This window comes from Stegostoma tigrinum, chromosome 23 (assembly GCF_030684315.1).
Source record: "Stegostoma tigrinum isolate sSteTig4 chromosome 23, sSteTig4.hap1, whole genome shotgun sequence".
Lineage (NCBI taxonomy): Eukaryota > Metazoa > Chordata > Chondrichthyes > Orectolobiformes > Stegostomatidae > Stegostoma > Stegostoma tigrinum.
In genome coordinates this window covers 33,562,246-33,577,278 of record NC_081376.1, presented here as the reverse complement: position 1 = coordinate 33,577,278, position 15,033 = coordinate 33,562,246, and the positions used below count along the sequence as shown (strand labels likewise).

Sequence of the window (15,033 nt, the reverse complement as noted above, 5' to 3'; positions counted from 1 at the left end):
GGAGCCAATCAAATGTTGGCAGGCAGGAGGCCTTTATTATTGATAACTTGTCACCATTTTACAAATCAATCAGCTGCTTGTTATTTGCCAAATAGTCACCTCTTCCGAGTCAAGACTTTTCCTATTGCTTGAACTAACAGTTGCATAAACGCTACTTACAATGAGTATCAGGTAATCTGAAGCAATCCTTTCCCATTTCAGTTCACAATCAAAAATATTGGAAAATTTTAAAAAATGCATTCTGTACAATTTGCAGGACTTTTCCACCCTGCAGTGCAGCACTTCTGGGTGCATTAGCAGCTATTATTATTATGCAGTTGCAGGGGGACACGTCCAATACACAGACTGCACCATAGTGCTTCTCTGGGCTCCTCACTCACTGTCATAGTGCATCCTTACTCTGAACCTACTAGGATGCTCAGAGCATACTTGGCTAGGATTGTCTTTCCTTCCATTTTGTGTTTTGCTCCCTCCAGCCAGAAATACCAGGCTTATGCTCCTATTGCCATGCCACAATGTTTAGTGCAGACTCAAAGCAAGAAAGCTTGTCTTAAATTTCAGCAGGCCTTAGTCAAGTCAAGGGTGATAACCTTTTGATCAGGGGTTTATGGCAAAGTAAATCAAAAACAGTCTCCAGTACCAGCCAAGGCCCCCCTCAGGGCAATCAGAGCCAGGATCCTCTCCTCATAAGAGGTGGCAAACTGAATTATTGCACCACACCGTCGGTCTTGACTGTTTCTATTAAGGGCTGTTTTCTTTGTGAAATGAGAATTAAGCAAGTATTAGAGAAGATGAAAGGTGGAACAACTCTTTCTTTTGGTGCAGGTGGGAAACTGTCCCAAGTGAGTGAGTGGACAGAGGGCATTTGGAGTTAGGTGTCCAGGTTGAGGTGGTGATGGCAATTGAGGAATGATGCTGTACACAATATTTGGAGTGGTAGAGCATGAGTTTTGATGAGAGATGGATACAGTAGCAGGGAGAGAATGGGTGTGAAATATTGGAGAGAAGGTGGTGGTATTTATACTAGTGGAATGGAGGAGAACATTGACCTTCATATGTTTCTGGACATTCCTGCAAATGGCTGAGATTGCATCAACCTGGGTGCCAACCTTGAACTAGGTGTGTTCTGGCCTTATGGGTGCCAATTTCCTTTTGCAAATCCGAGGCAAATATTAGCAAATATGCACAGCAGCTCTGGACAGACAATATGCTTTTAAAGATGATGATTTGCTCCATAAAGATGATGTTTATGCAAAGAATTCCAGACTATCTGCTGAGTAATGTGTTATTCTGGAATCATAGAATCCCTACAGTGTGGAAGGCCATTCGGCTCATTGAGTCCAAAGAGCATGACCCACCCTCCACTCCCCACCCCCTACCCTATCCTAGACACTGTGGGCAATTTAGCATTTCCAGTCCACCTAACCTGCACATCTTTGGACTGTGGGAGGAAACCAATGGTTTGGTTTTTATGACATAATCACGATCACGGAATCATACTTCACAGACAATGTTCTAGACACCGCTATCACCATCCAGTGACATTGGAGCATTATTCCATTTAGATGAGACATGAGCCTTATGGGAAGAGAAGACTAGTTTGCTAAGTAGCTTGGAAACGTGGGCTTGGAGGAGAATGGAGAGTATCAATGGGACATAAAAAGTGACAAATGATAAAGTGCTGAAGACAGTGAATGAACAAAGACATTAGGAAAACAGGCAGGCAGTCTTGACAGTGTGCACCCTGAGAGAGAGTAGAGTAGTAAGAGACATTGAGGAGGAAGAAGGAAAAGAATATTGATGCTGATGGTATGTATTGACAGAGGTTGGAAATTGGACCCTAGAGATAGGGACTGGGTAAGTATTCAAAGAGGCAAGTTTGATAAGATAAGGTGAGAAAACTGGCTGGGAAAACTTGCACAAGAAACTATGTCTTTACTTAGTCTAAGCTTTATGTGACTCTGAGCAGAAGGCTCACCTAATACCACCACCTCTGCATGAGCAAGGGTCGGTAATAGATCACCTTATTTGGTGATCAAGAGGAAAATATAGTCTCCAAATCCTTCCTGCTTTGATTCCCTTAAGGATCTTGGAACCAAGATGTTTGAAAATGTTCAATTGGAAATATACCATGCACAAGGTTATTTTAAATATGTGCAAACATATATCTGGCTGTATTCCTGTATTAACCTATTTTTATTTTTAAATGAGAGTGGGTGTAGCTAATATTACGGTGGTTCCTATTTACTTGTGTGGTGTTTCCTTTGGAATTTGTTTCTTGTCTGGAAAGTGAATGGCAGGAATTGCAAGGAGAGCCCAACTCCTATGCCAGCTTTTACTGAAATATCCATCTGGTTGATTCACCTTTTGCCTCATTTTGATTTCTCTCCTTTTGACTTCTGGTAGTTTTATAGTCTGGAATTAAATACCCACTTCAAATGTAATAACTTTATAGGAAAAAAAAGTGATCACTGGTTGTGTAAGATTTAGCTATTTAAATTTGTTTAATGTGATGAGTGATGTTTATTTTATTTAAAAGCAATTAGAAAACACATTGGAATGGCTTTGTACAACGTATTCTGCTCTATTATTTTACTATAATACAATGTTCTATCTACTTGTGCTTGAAACAGGGCCATGTTACAGTACTAATGTAGGAATACTGCAGATGCTGGATTATTTAACAGATGAAATGCACAGAAGATTGGCAGCATCTGGAAAGAAAGAAACAGAGTTAACCAGTGATTTTTAATAGCCTCCGCTAGAGCTGAAAGCACTGCACCCTGAAGAGTTCCCCTCAGCCTTAATGCCACAGGGAATGTGCTTCAGATTTCCACTACCCTTGCGTGGTTAAAAGCTTCAGCTTTACTAGCTAGAATCATATTACACAGAAGAGGCATTTCCTGTCAAGTCTGTAGTGCCAACTACTTACAATAATTTCGCTTTCCTGCCAAGGCATATATTCTTGAATGTTATGACACTTCCAAGTACTCATCCAAATACTTCTAAAATATGTATGAATAAAGTAAATTCCTTTTTAATTTGCTTTAGTGGAAGAAATAGTTAAGCTCTTACAATATATCTACAGAATCATACAACTGCTCATATTTCAACAGAGGGTGTAACTACCAGATGCCGTCCCCTTTGGATCTTGTTACTGTACCTATTAAAGTACAAAACTGTAATTTCATCCTGGGTTCATCTTGAATGTTGAATTATATAAGCCTTTACTTTAAATAATTTTTGTCCTCCCCTACTCTTCACTGCAAGTTCTCTTATTCTTTTTTTCAGGTGAGTATGTTTTGCCATTTGTGTAATGTTGGTTGACGTTAGTCATCAGAATCTGACTCCGTGCTACGTGATTGCTGCTATTCCACCCTCTAGTATTGAGCTAACACAGAATAAAGAAGTCTCAACAGTTCTCTGATTGCTGCACTCTGGCCTCTTGCTTATTCCTAATTCTGATTATGCATCTTTCAGCTGTCAAAGCCCTCAGCTCTGGAATTCCCAACACCAACCCCTGCACCTTCCTATCTCTTTCTTTCTTGCTCGCTCTCGCCTCTCGCTTGTGGCGCATCTTTAGATCTAAGCTTTTGCCCAAATACTTGGTCATCTGCCCCATTATCTGTTTATTTAACTCCATGTTAAATCTTGTTTGATAATTGAAGCACCAAGAGATGCTTTATCACATTAAAGGTGTCACATAAATACTAAGCTTTTCTTGTCGCTCCAGGCCCACCATGATGATAAGCATTGGCAATTGGAAATCCTTTAAATGTTGAATTATAGCATGGGAAAACAAAATGTAGATGAATTAGAATTAGCTTTATTGTCACGAACTCCAATGAGTACAGTGAAAAGTGTACACGTTGCTGCTTACACAACATCATAGGTTCAAAGGACCCTAGGTATAGCCTTTTCAGTTGCAGTTCTTGAAAAATAGAGAGGGAAGAGCCCAGGATTGCAGATTTTGGGAATAAGTTATAAAAAGGAGGAAAGAAAAGATAAAAATGAGAAGGGAATTGTGATATTCTGATCAGATGAGGGCAAAGGGAAAGGATTTGGATTTGGATTAGGGAATAAAGGGCAACACAGCATAACGATTAATTCAGGTGGCCGGATGGTTGGTTTGTGATGCAAAGTGATGCCAATAGCATGGGTTCAGGTCCCACGCCAAACAGGGACATCATGAAGGTCCTATCTTCTCAACCTCATCTCATCTGAGGCATAGTGACCCTCGGGTTAAGCTCTCCAACGGTCATCTCTCTGATGTGGAAGCAGCCCTATGGTCTTCTGGCACTATGGAAGCTTTTTTCCTTCTGTACACTGGCTGTTGCTAGCTAGCTCCGAGTCAGTCCTTGAGATGAGGAGATTCTGAATCCTTTCTTTTTATGGAAGCATGTAGAGAAAGCTAACCTAGCAAGATATTCAGAAAAAGAAAATTGGAGGGGTCAAAATAGATAAAAACTACCAGTGATGCAAAACACAGGCACATCACTTAGTCTTCACTATAGGAAATAAAGTTGCTGTTTGTGCACACGTCTTAGGCTATTGACATTATTTTAGCAATGATCACTTCTAGTTTTTCTTTCTGAAATGTACCATAATGTTTCCCCTATAACTCACCTGAACTGTACCATTAAATATAGTGTCTAAGTATAGTTATATCATTCTATCCCGGAGGCATTTTAACTGCAGCAATTCTGACATTTGAAGTTAGTTTGTGAAATTCTCCCTTTTGACAAGGGCTATTGATTCTGATTGAATGAGAAACAGCAGCCAGTTTGAATTTTGTGGTGAATTGATAATGGCCATGCTTTATTGAGCCCAAAAAATTGAGAGCAAATTGGATTATTGGATGGGCAAGAGCAAAACTTGAATCTCAGTTATGAAATTTATCTTCTAAACTGAGCATGAAAGGAATGCTATTTGGTTGAACTTTGTATAACTTAATTTTTTGAATCAAAATACTTGATACACTGGCCTATTGAAATCAATAAGTCTACCCACTCTTCCTTCCCTCAGTTTATTGAATCAGAATAATCAGTTGGCTTATGTTTTAATGAAGTTCTGATAAGATAATTGTTCTTTTTATCAGACTTGCTTGTTAGTAAATGTTTACTGTTAGATGGAGGATAAAATGAGAAAGGAAATTAGCAGACTTAAAAATAATTTTTTAAAAAATCTTTCAGGTACGCAGAGACAGGAACGTTCCACTACAATTCTAAAGAACGACTTGTTGTCCCTGTAGGTCGGACTGGTGTCTTTCACACAGGAAGGTCAGTATTCAATATTGTACCAAATGATAACCAAACCATCAACACCATACGTGAATTGGAACTGGTATATTGCTATATAATTCATTGAAAGGTATGGAATAATAATTAGTAGACTTGTTCTTGGATATTTCTGATCACCCTTGGTTGGGGGGGGAGGTGGGAAACAGTACTTCTGCTTAAAATTGAAAGACCCCCAATGACTAACTGTCACACTTCTGTAGTGGAGTAGGTAAATTGCTCCTGATTATTTCTAACATTCTCTGCCGTACAAGAACTTAAGCTAAGTTGGTAATTTTGGTAATTTTTAGATCTTGCATTTAGTCATTTTAAAGACTACTGCTGGATTGCCCTTCAACAATTTGCACTGAACATTTGAAGTTAGCCTCTCTTTTACACAGGATCTGAAAGTTGACCTAACTGCTGATGTACACAGAGAGAACAGAAATTCCTTCAACAGGCAATTGCCAAGAATCTGTGCCCTCTTACTTTTCAAAAGATGAAGTCTTTGCGACAGTCTGGTTTCTGCTTTTGTTTCAGATATCCCATAGCTCTGGCTTTCATGCCGCTTAAATGAAAAGACACACAGCATAGAACTGTAATCTAAAGATTGCTTTTGTCGTGTGTTTGGGTAAGATTGAACATCAAACTAAAGACGTAGAGTTTCAGAATCTTACAATACAGAAAGAGACCACCTGGCCAGTGTGACTGCCTCTCTGTACCATTCCCATTATGCTAACCTATCCCTCTATTTGTCTAAGTCTTTCTCAAATATCTATAGAAGCTATTATTAATTCTGCTTCCATTATTGATTCTATTGACATTCGTCTTCCTTGTGGATCCATGACGTACTGGGAAATACTTTTACCATTTGAGGCATTGACAGGATAATTATGTCTCCTGACTGCCGCCTGATAATCATAAGTGGTGTTTTCTGGAGATCCTCTGATTATTTGAAACTGTGTGAATATTAGGGTATGAATTTTATACATGTTAATTGGGCTGATGCCTCATGCGGGGCTGGGAAGAGCATTGTCACACAAATATAGAGTGAGCTCAGGCGCTAATGTTCATTGTATGATTTCAAGATCTGAGTGAGTTATATTACTGACGTTGGAGTCAGGAAAACAAATTACCTTCTGTGTTTTCAAAAGTTAAATGCCCTTTTGTTTTCCAGAATCAAATATCAAAGGTGAAAATAAATATGCAGATGAGAATCAGTTAGACTCTGACTTACTATGTTCTTTAGGAACAAAAACAAAGTTGCTGGAAAAGCTCAGCAGGTCTGGCAGCATCTGAGCAGGGTTTGGGGACTTTTAGCTTGCAAGCGGATGGGGGGGTGATCATCCGCTTCCAAGCTAATAGTCCTCCAACAGTGCATAGCTCGTTTCTGTCTCCTGCCAAAAATCCACAGACAAGACTGTCCAGGTAGACCCATAGTTTCAGCCTGCTCATGCCCCACAGAACTCATCTCTTCTTACCTTGACTCAGTCTTCTCCTCCTCCCTCGTTCAATCCCTACCCACATACATCCATGATTCATCTGTCAGCCCCCTACCCCACACACCAGGCCTTGTTCCCACATAGCCTGCCAATACACACCTCCTGTTGTTAGTCACTAACAGTCCCCATTAACAACTGTTCACCCTCCCAGCCTGACCATTAACAACTCCTTTGTCTATCCAACTGTCTTTCTCTCTCTCTCTCTTTTGGCTCTATCCTATTGGTTACTCCCCACCCGACCCACCTCCCTATTTCCTGCATAGAAACTGATGTTTTCTCAGCCACCATCAGTTCTGAGGAAGGGTCACCGGTCCTGAAACGTTAACTGTTTTCTCCTTCACAGATGCTGCCAGACCTGCTGAGCTTTTCCAGCAACTTTGTTTTTGTTCCTGATTTATAGCATCTGCAGTTCTTTTGCTTTTTACTATGTTCTTTGTCTGCTTGGTAACAGCTCATCCATAAAATGCAAAATCATGGTATTCCACATGCTTGTGCTGGAGGTGCAAATGTTCATGTTGGCCAGGTCAGACAGAGGAACCACTAGCAAGCAAATTTTGTTTTGTGCGATGATATCAAGGCCTTCTGACTGTGAAATTGTAGTTCTTGATGTTCAACCTGAATCGGCAATTGATTGGGCCATTCTTTATAATTGTACATCTTTTCCTGATTGTGGATTTTTTTTCATCTCCAGAAGTCAAGATTGAAGTTCTTTTCAGTTTCTAACACCATTTCTTCTGCCTGCATAATCTGGGATGTTTTTACCTTAGTTTACTTTTTAAAAAAAATGTCAGGTTGCTTACTTTGCCAAGTTACTCCTATGTCTAAGCATTCTTCCATATTTGGAAAAGCTCATCAGACCTGGCAGCATCTATGGAGAGAAATCAGACTTAATGTTCAGGTCCAGTAACTTTTCCTCAGAACTGGATTTGAAACGTTAACTGTGATTCCTCTCACACAGGTGCTGCCAGATCTGCTGAGCTTTACCAGCAATTTCTGTTTTGCTTCTGATTTATGGCATCTGCAGTTCTCTTGGTATTTTTCTTCCGTATTTGGTCTGTTGTAAATTTGAAATGAGTATGATATTAAACCTAATGATCGTTAGAAAATTGTCAGTATTAATTTTGCAATGCATGTTTAACTATGTTTGAACTTGTACAACTTTAAGTACCTGTAGGGTAGTCATTCATGTGATGGGGGTCAGAAAACAGAATGAACTTCTTTCGAAGGAGACCTTTTGCTGTGTCTACACATTGCCCAGTGTTGAGTTTTTATCTGTAGTATATCAGGGGAATATATTGAACTCCCACCTTTTATGCTGACTGTTGAGTGCACAGTTTCTTAATGCTCAGATAGGCATGTGCACCAGCAATACCTTCCCAGAGTGGTGTTCAACAAGTGGGTGGAAGGGTTGCAGTCATTAGTTGACAGACCAGTAGAGCATTGTAAATAGTGTTAAATGTTGAACATTTGGTGCAAAGGCTGAAGGAGGTGCTGCTTCGTGCCTCCAACACGATGAGGTGTTCGTAATGCATGTAAATATTTAAGTTAGTCTACTTATAACAAACTTGGTAAACGAAATTAATTTTAATAAAGTATAAGCTAAATGGTTAAAATATAGATTAAGCAATTAAATAAATTAAGATTTAGGGATAGGTATGGCAGTACAAGTCTTGAGGGAGTTTAAGGAGAGCACTGTGATCCCAAGCAACAATATTTGTAATAGGTGACTGCATCTCAAATGTCAGATCAGTGTTGTTATGTTGAAATTTGAAGAGGAGACATTGTGGCATCAGGGTGGTGTTGAGTTAGCTGCACACTTTTTGAATCTGGATATGTCATGCTTCTTAGGCTAAAAAGTGCAGTGGACCTGGTTAGTGATGAGGGATGTGAGTGTGTTACTGCAAGTCACACAGGTAAAGAGATCCCATGTGCATTTTTGTCAAGACGTTATTGATTTGCAGTATTAACTCTGTTTCAGTTTCCATGGATGCTATCAGATCTCCCGAGTTTATCCAGCATTTTCTTTTTTTTTTCGTAGGTGCAATGCTGGGTGGGCTTCTGTTCCACAGGCTTGGCATTCTTCATGTCTGTGGAGATGAGAATTGACTTTGTTAGGTGGATGAGCAAGTTGACCGTAGTGCTGTGGTATGGAAAGCAATTGAAGTTTCTCTTAATCCTCCAAGGGATGTGTGTTCCATCAGCTAGTCTAGCATTCATTGCCCAATGCCTTTTTTTAAAAAAGTAGCAATGAGTTGCTTTCTTAAACCACTGCAGTTCGTTTGGTAGGCCCAAAATGCTGTTAGGGAGGAAGTTCCAAGATTTTGAACCAGCAACAGTGAAAGAATAGTGACACGTTTTCAAGGTGAGATGGTGAATGGTTTGGAGGTGATGGTACTCCCATGTACATGTTGCCCTTGTCCTTCACGATGCTGGTGGTCATAGGGTTTGGAAGGTGCTGTCTAATGAACCTTGGTGAATTTCTGTAGTGCATCTTATAGATGGTACACACTTGCAAATGTGTTGTGGTAGAGGGAGTGAATGGCACCACATCCATAATCAATCAAAAAGGCTGCTTTGTCCTGGATTATTCCTGAGTGTTGTTGAAGCTGCATTTAAGGAAGAGGGAGGCAGTGGTTCTAGTGGTATCATATGTGATGACTTATTCATTTTTGTTTTGTACGATTTGTAAACAGCGTGGATGTAGTTTGACTCAATCCCAGTTATTTTAATGAGAGGATTTGTTAGATAAGGTGATTCCTCTCACTCGTCATTAAAAGCTTATGGGCACTGTTTCCAACTCCCAGGTTCCCCCAGTCTGAGTATTGGTCTCAATTTTAGGCAGGTTCTGCGCATATCGGGATTATTCCTGTAATGTGCAAGGATCAAACTTGGGGCACTCAACCTTGTCTTTTGATGACTGGTCTTGGAGCACCACAGGCACAAAGGTTTGATCAGTTCACTTTGGGAAAGGCAAAGATAAGCAGAAGATGCAGTAAATGGGGAGGCGATGGCCTAGTGGTATTATCGCTGGATTGTTAATCCAGAGACCCAGAAAATGTTCTGGGGACCTGGGTTCGAATCCCACCGTTGCAGGTGGTGGAATTTGAATTCAATAAAATATCTGGAATTAACTGTCTGATGACCGTGAATCCATTGCCGATTGTCGGAAAAACCCATCTGGTTCACTATTATCCTTTTAGGGAAGAAAACTGCCATCCTTACCTGGTCTGGCCTACATGTGACTCCAGACCCACGGCAATGTGGTTGACCCTTAAATGCCCTCTGGGCAATTAGGGATGGGCAATAAATGTTGCCTGGCCAGCAACACCCTCATCCTGTGAATGAATAAAAGATTCCATCATGCTCCAGACTGCGTAGCTAAACATTTGTAAAAGCATCCCTTGCTTCCTTGAAAATTCCAAATGGAGCCTTGTAATAAAATAAATAAAGATATGTGGTTTTAGTATGGTTTAACTCTCAATATGTATTTTTTTGACATTCTAGCCCACGTTCCCCAGATTTTTCTCCTCTCTGATCTGAAATTGTATCCACAAGTATGATCAACAATGTTACTTGTGTGTTTAGTTTATCTTGATATTTTATTCAAAAACCCCCTCTCCTCACAGGGTTAACCATTGCACCAGTATAGTTTTGGGGAGGTGATGGAGGTGTTTGGCAAAATTTCAGCTTTCTTGGTATCTTTGGAAAGCTGGGAACTGAAACTGAATGTCGTACTCTAGAGTGAACTAGTTATTGGACTCTCGTTTTATGTACTGAACAGAACAGTATTATTCCTCTATGAAATGCTGCAGTTTAAAGCCCTGCAGTGACTGTCACAAAATGGACGCTTAAAGATCATGTGTTTTCTGGACTTTATTAGAAAAGTTAAGTTGCATAAATGCTTTGTGAAATGTGCTAACTTTATGCAAAGTGGGAAAACTGCATATTTAATGATCTGTTAGATGGATTCAGTTAGGTGGCAGAGAATTACAGTACAGCAGTCTTCAATTTTATTTTCAATCTTGATTAGATCACATTTAGAAGATCATGTGCAGTTTTGATAGAGGCACTGGTGAGGATGCATATTAGGTAAAGACTAACAAGTTGGCTCTCCTCTCTCAAAATGAAGACCTGTGGTGACCTAGCACAGGTGTTTAAGATTAAGAAAGGTTTTGATAGAGTGGACATGTTGACTCTTTTTGGGGAGAAAGTAATGAGAGGTAATCAGTACTTAGTCATCAGGAAATCCAATAGCGGATTTAGAAGAAGCTTCTTTACTCAATAATGGAGAGACTGTGGAACTTGCTGTATAAAGAGTGCTCAAAGTGAATAGTTTAAATGCAATTAGTGGGAATCTAGACATGCATATAACAGAGGAGGTGGTTATGATGCTTGTTTTAAATGAGTGATCCACAGTAATGTAGCTATCCTCAGGAAGGGAGGAAAGCTAAAATTTTATTAAAGACTGCTTTTTTGAACACATTGTGGCTTCTGACATGATCACTGATGATCCACAGTTAATTGTATAGCTGACTTCATACAAATAATTGCCTGTACAGGTTCCTACAATTCTTCAATTGAACTGGTGATGCACTGTTAGGGGAGCATTTTACCACCACCAACCATCCCCCGCCGTGCCCCCCACATCAACATCCCACTACCTTTTCAGTGCTGTTGGAGGCCAGTTTTTAGCAGGGTTATAGGGCTCTATATAGAGCTATACGCAGCTAGCTATCTGTTATCGTCATGAATTTTCTGCATCACTTGCTCTTAAGATTTTTACCAGAAGTGTTCTAAGCATTTGTCTGACATTAGTTCGTGTCATATCTCTCAGTGTATGTATTCTGTAGGATTCTAAAATCGCAAAGCTGTCCAGCAATTTTTAGTTGGTGCTGTTTGCTTCCTACATGCACTGGGGACCTGGATCAAACTTCATCCGTCATGGAAGCATCTTGTCAAACAGTAACACAGTTAATCCGGTAGCTGAAGGAGCAGAGGCGGATTTGATCAGATTGGATTGTCATTTGACCTTTTGTTTGTTTTTGCATCATATCTCTGTATTGACTTCCCGAGTGCTATAGCAGAAATTAGTCAGGCAGAACAGTGCTAGGGACAAACGGCCTATTGCAACACATTCGTTCTGTCAGTAATACCCAAACATTTGTCACTGTGAGGAGGAAACAACCTTGCAAATGCACAGCATCTTGATCCATTCCTGCCCCAGTATACGTATTCTGAGCTACGTGCAAATGACTGCGTCTACTGCCATTCTTCTATGAAAAAAAAGGAACATTTGCTGAAGCTCAGATTAATTTTTAGAATGCCTTTTTTATTAAATAGCATTTCCTTGTAGGAAGCAATAAGGTAAAAGAAATGGCCTTCGGTACTCAAGAATATTCTCATTACTTTACCTCTACTGAAAGCACTGATGGCCTTTGGGCCACAAAGTAAGCCTGTAGGCTCATGGACAGCAGACCAATCACTGATACTGGTCATTACTGCGGGCCACAAACTGTGCAATGTAAGAGAGTAAAAAATGACTTCCAGGAGTCAGGAAGCAATGCTCCTTGGCCAGTTGGTTTAACAGTGCTTTTGAGAAACAGTTCTCTATCTTGTCATCTCTCCTATTTTTATTCTTTCTCTGTCCTTTTCTGTCCTGTATTTCTCCAACCTCTTGATATCTCACTCCATTTCTTTGCTCAAATTCTCTAGTTACTATCCTGACTGTAAGAATACATTTGTCTCCAGGCAAGATCCATTAGTAGTTTCTTATCATTTATCTAATTAGTCAATTTCCCATAAATCTCATCAATCTGTGTTAACCTTGGTCTTGACTTTGGATTCATTATCAAACCTACAAATATTACGACAAGCTCCCCCTCCATATTGCTAGTAAATGTCATGAGAGAGGATACAAAACAGGAATGAAATGGAACTGTTACTACTTCTGCTTATTACAGCGTCAAAACCAGCTACAGAGTAATGCACATCTGAAAGTTAAACTGTCAGGTTTTCCTTTTGCATGCAATACTGGTGGTTCCTGCTCTGGATGTGGCCATTCGCAGTAGGAAGGTGCAAGTAGAATTGTAATGAAGAAAATCCAAAGACAACTTTCCTGAAACTATTTTTATTAGCACAGTGCCTTAGTTATAATGAACGGACATTCTGTTTATTCATATGATCAGGTTAAGAAGTGTGATGCAATGTCACTACAATAGGAGCATGGTAAATTTTCTGAAGAGACTGAAATAATAAAATATGAAAAACACTACTAGTTAACCCTTCAAATAACGGAAGAATGTGTGGAGGTAAGAGGCAGCTGTAAATGAGATCTGTTAAATATGATGAGGGTTTCTGTGCCATTTTGTGATAATTTGTCTTTTGTTTTCACTTTTGTTGCTCAGTCAAAATAAATCCTGACCTCACTGACTTATTTCCTGTACCTTGTGTGAGACAGTAAAAGCCTGCATATAAATAATAGCTTCATTATCTTAACTTCTGATCCACTAGCAGATCCTTCCTGACAAATCCTCGGATTCAGAATAGGCTTTAAAACCTGCTGTAACAATATTTTATCAAATTCATGCAATCTTATCCTGAAGTTACCTTGCTGCCTAGTGTTACAGATGCTATAAAGTTGCTCATGACTTGGATTGCTGTAACAATGTAAATGGGAACTGCTCATTTTTATTTCCATCCTTTGTTGCTAAATACAAAAGCAAATGCAAGAGAGATTAATTTTGTGCAACCTTTTCTGTCCCAGGGCTGACTGGCCAACTACATTAGTGGAACATTGATCGATATGCTCCCTGTCAGCGGGTAGCCACCGGGGCTAGCTATCTGTGATCACAATAGTGGAGCAACAAACTGACTGTGCTGTGTCACTGTTGCTTGAGCTGTGGTGATTGTTAATTAAGACAAAACCGTTGGAAGAAAACAAGAGGTTTGCATTTTTACTATGAATATTTTCAATTTGTGAATCCTGTATGATTCATGTGAAGAATTGTGGTTAAACAGAACTTAAGGTTTGACTATGATAGTTATTATTAGAAATCCCAATGTGTTGATTTCCTGTTTCCAAGCCCTGTAGTTGTGGGATTTTTCCTATTACTTATTTCTAGAATATTTCACTTCTAGAATATTCCATGGGTTGCTCAGATCTGATATAATCTGCAAACATTACACCTGTATGTCTGCGAGGGTGGAGTAGGAGAGTAGAAATTGCAATAATGCTTCATTGTGAAAGGTGACTGAATAGAATTACTCATCTTGCTCAGACTTTATTGGTGAAGTAAAAAGGTGTAGCACCTTTTAATGATCTCACAACGTCCCAACGGCTTTGTAGCCAATGAAGTCTTGAAGATACTGAGAGATAAAATATGCATGCATTTGGAAAGACAGGATTTGATTGGGAGTAGTCAGCATGGCTTTGTGCGTGGGAGATCGTGCCTCAAATCTGTTAGAGTTCTTGGAAGAGACCATGAAGATCGATGAGGGCAGAGCAGGAGATGTAGTCTATATGGATTTCAGGTAAGGCCTTTGATAAGATTCCACGAGGTAGGCCGCTGTGGAAGGTTAGATCACATGAAATCCAGAGGGAGCTGGCAAATTGGATACGCAACTGACTTCATGGTAGGAAGCTGGAAGTAATAGTGGAAGGATGCTTGTTGGACTGGAGGCCTGTGACTAGCTGTGTGCCTTGGGTCAGTGCTGGGCCCTTTGCTGTTTGTTATGTGTATCAATGATTTGGACGAGCATGTACAAGGCGTGATTAGTAAGTTTGCAGATGAAGCTAAAATAGGCAGTATCATGGACTATAAGGAATGTTATCAGAAATTGCAGCAAGATCTTCAGCTGGGGAAGTGGGCAGAGAATAGCAAATGGAATTTAATATGTGAGTTATCACATTTTGGAAAGTCAAATCAAGGTAGGAATTCTATGGTGAATGATAAGGCCTTAAGGAGTGTAGTGGAACAGTGGGACCTTGGAGTTCAGGTACATGGTTCTTTGAAAGTGGAGTCACAGGTAGACAGGGCAGTAAAGAAGGCTTTTGGTGCACTTTGGTCAGTCAGGGCATTGAGTATAGAAGTTGGGAAGTTACATTGCAGTTGTCCAGGATGTTGGTTAGTCCCCACTTGGAGTATTGTGTTTAGTTTTGGTCACCTTGCTATAGCAGGGCTGTTGTTAAATTGGAAAGAGTTCAGAAGAAGCTTACAAGGATATTGCCAAGGTACTCAAGGGCTTGAGTTTTAAGG

General features: G+C 39.9%; 1 protein-coding gene across 3 annotated transcripts in view; it reads left to right on the top strand.

Annotated features, from left to right (window-relative positions):
• Window positions 1–15,033, top strand: part of capn15 (calpain 15) — a 281,287-nt gene that overhangs the window by 47,555 nt on the left and 218,699 nt on the right. For 2 of the 3 annotated variants that reach the window (XM_048552366.2, XM_059654055.1), the window contains exon 2: window positions 5,193–5,279. The exons of the other annotated variant lie outside the window; for it this stretch is intronic. Coding sequence is in view for 1 of the 2 variants with exons in the window: in XM_059654055.1 (XP_059510038.1) it covers window positions 5,193–5,279 (87 nt within the window). In the remaining variant the exon portion in view is untranslated. The remainder of the gene's footprint in view (window positions 1–5,192; window positions 5,280–15,033) is intronic. 3 annotated transcript variants of the gene reach the window in all.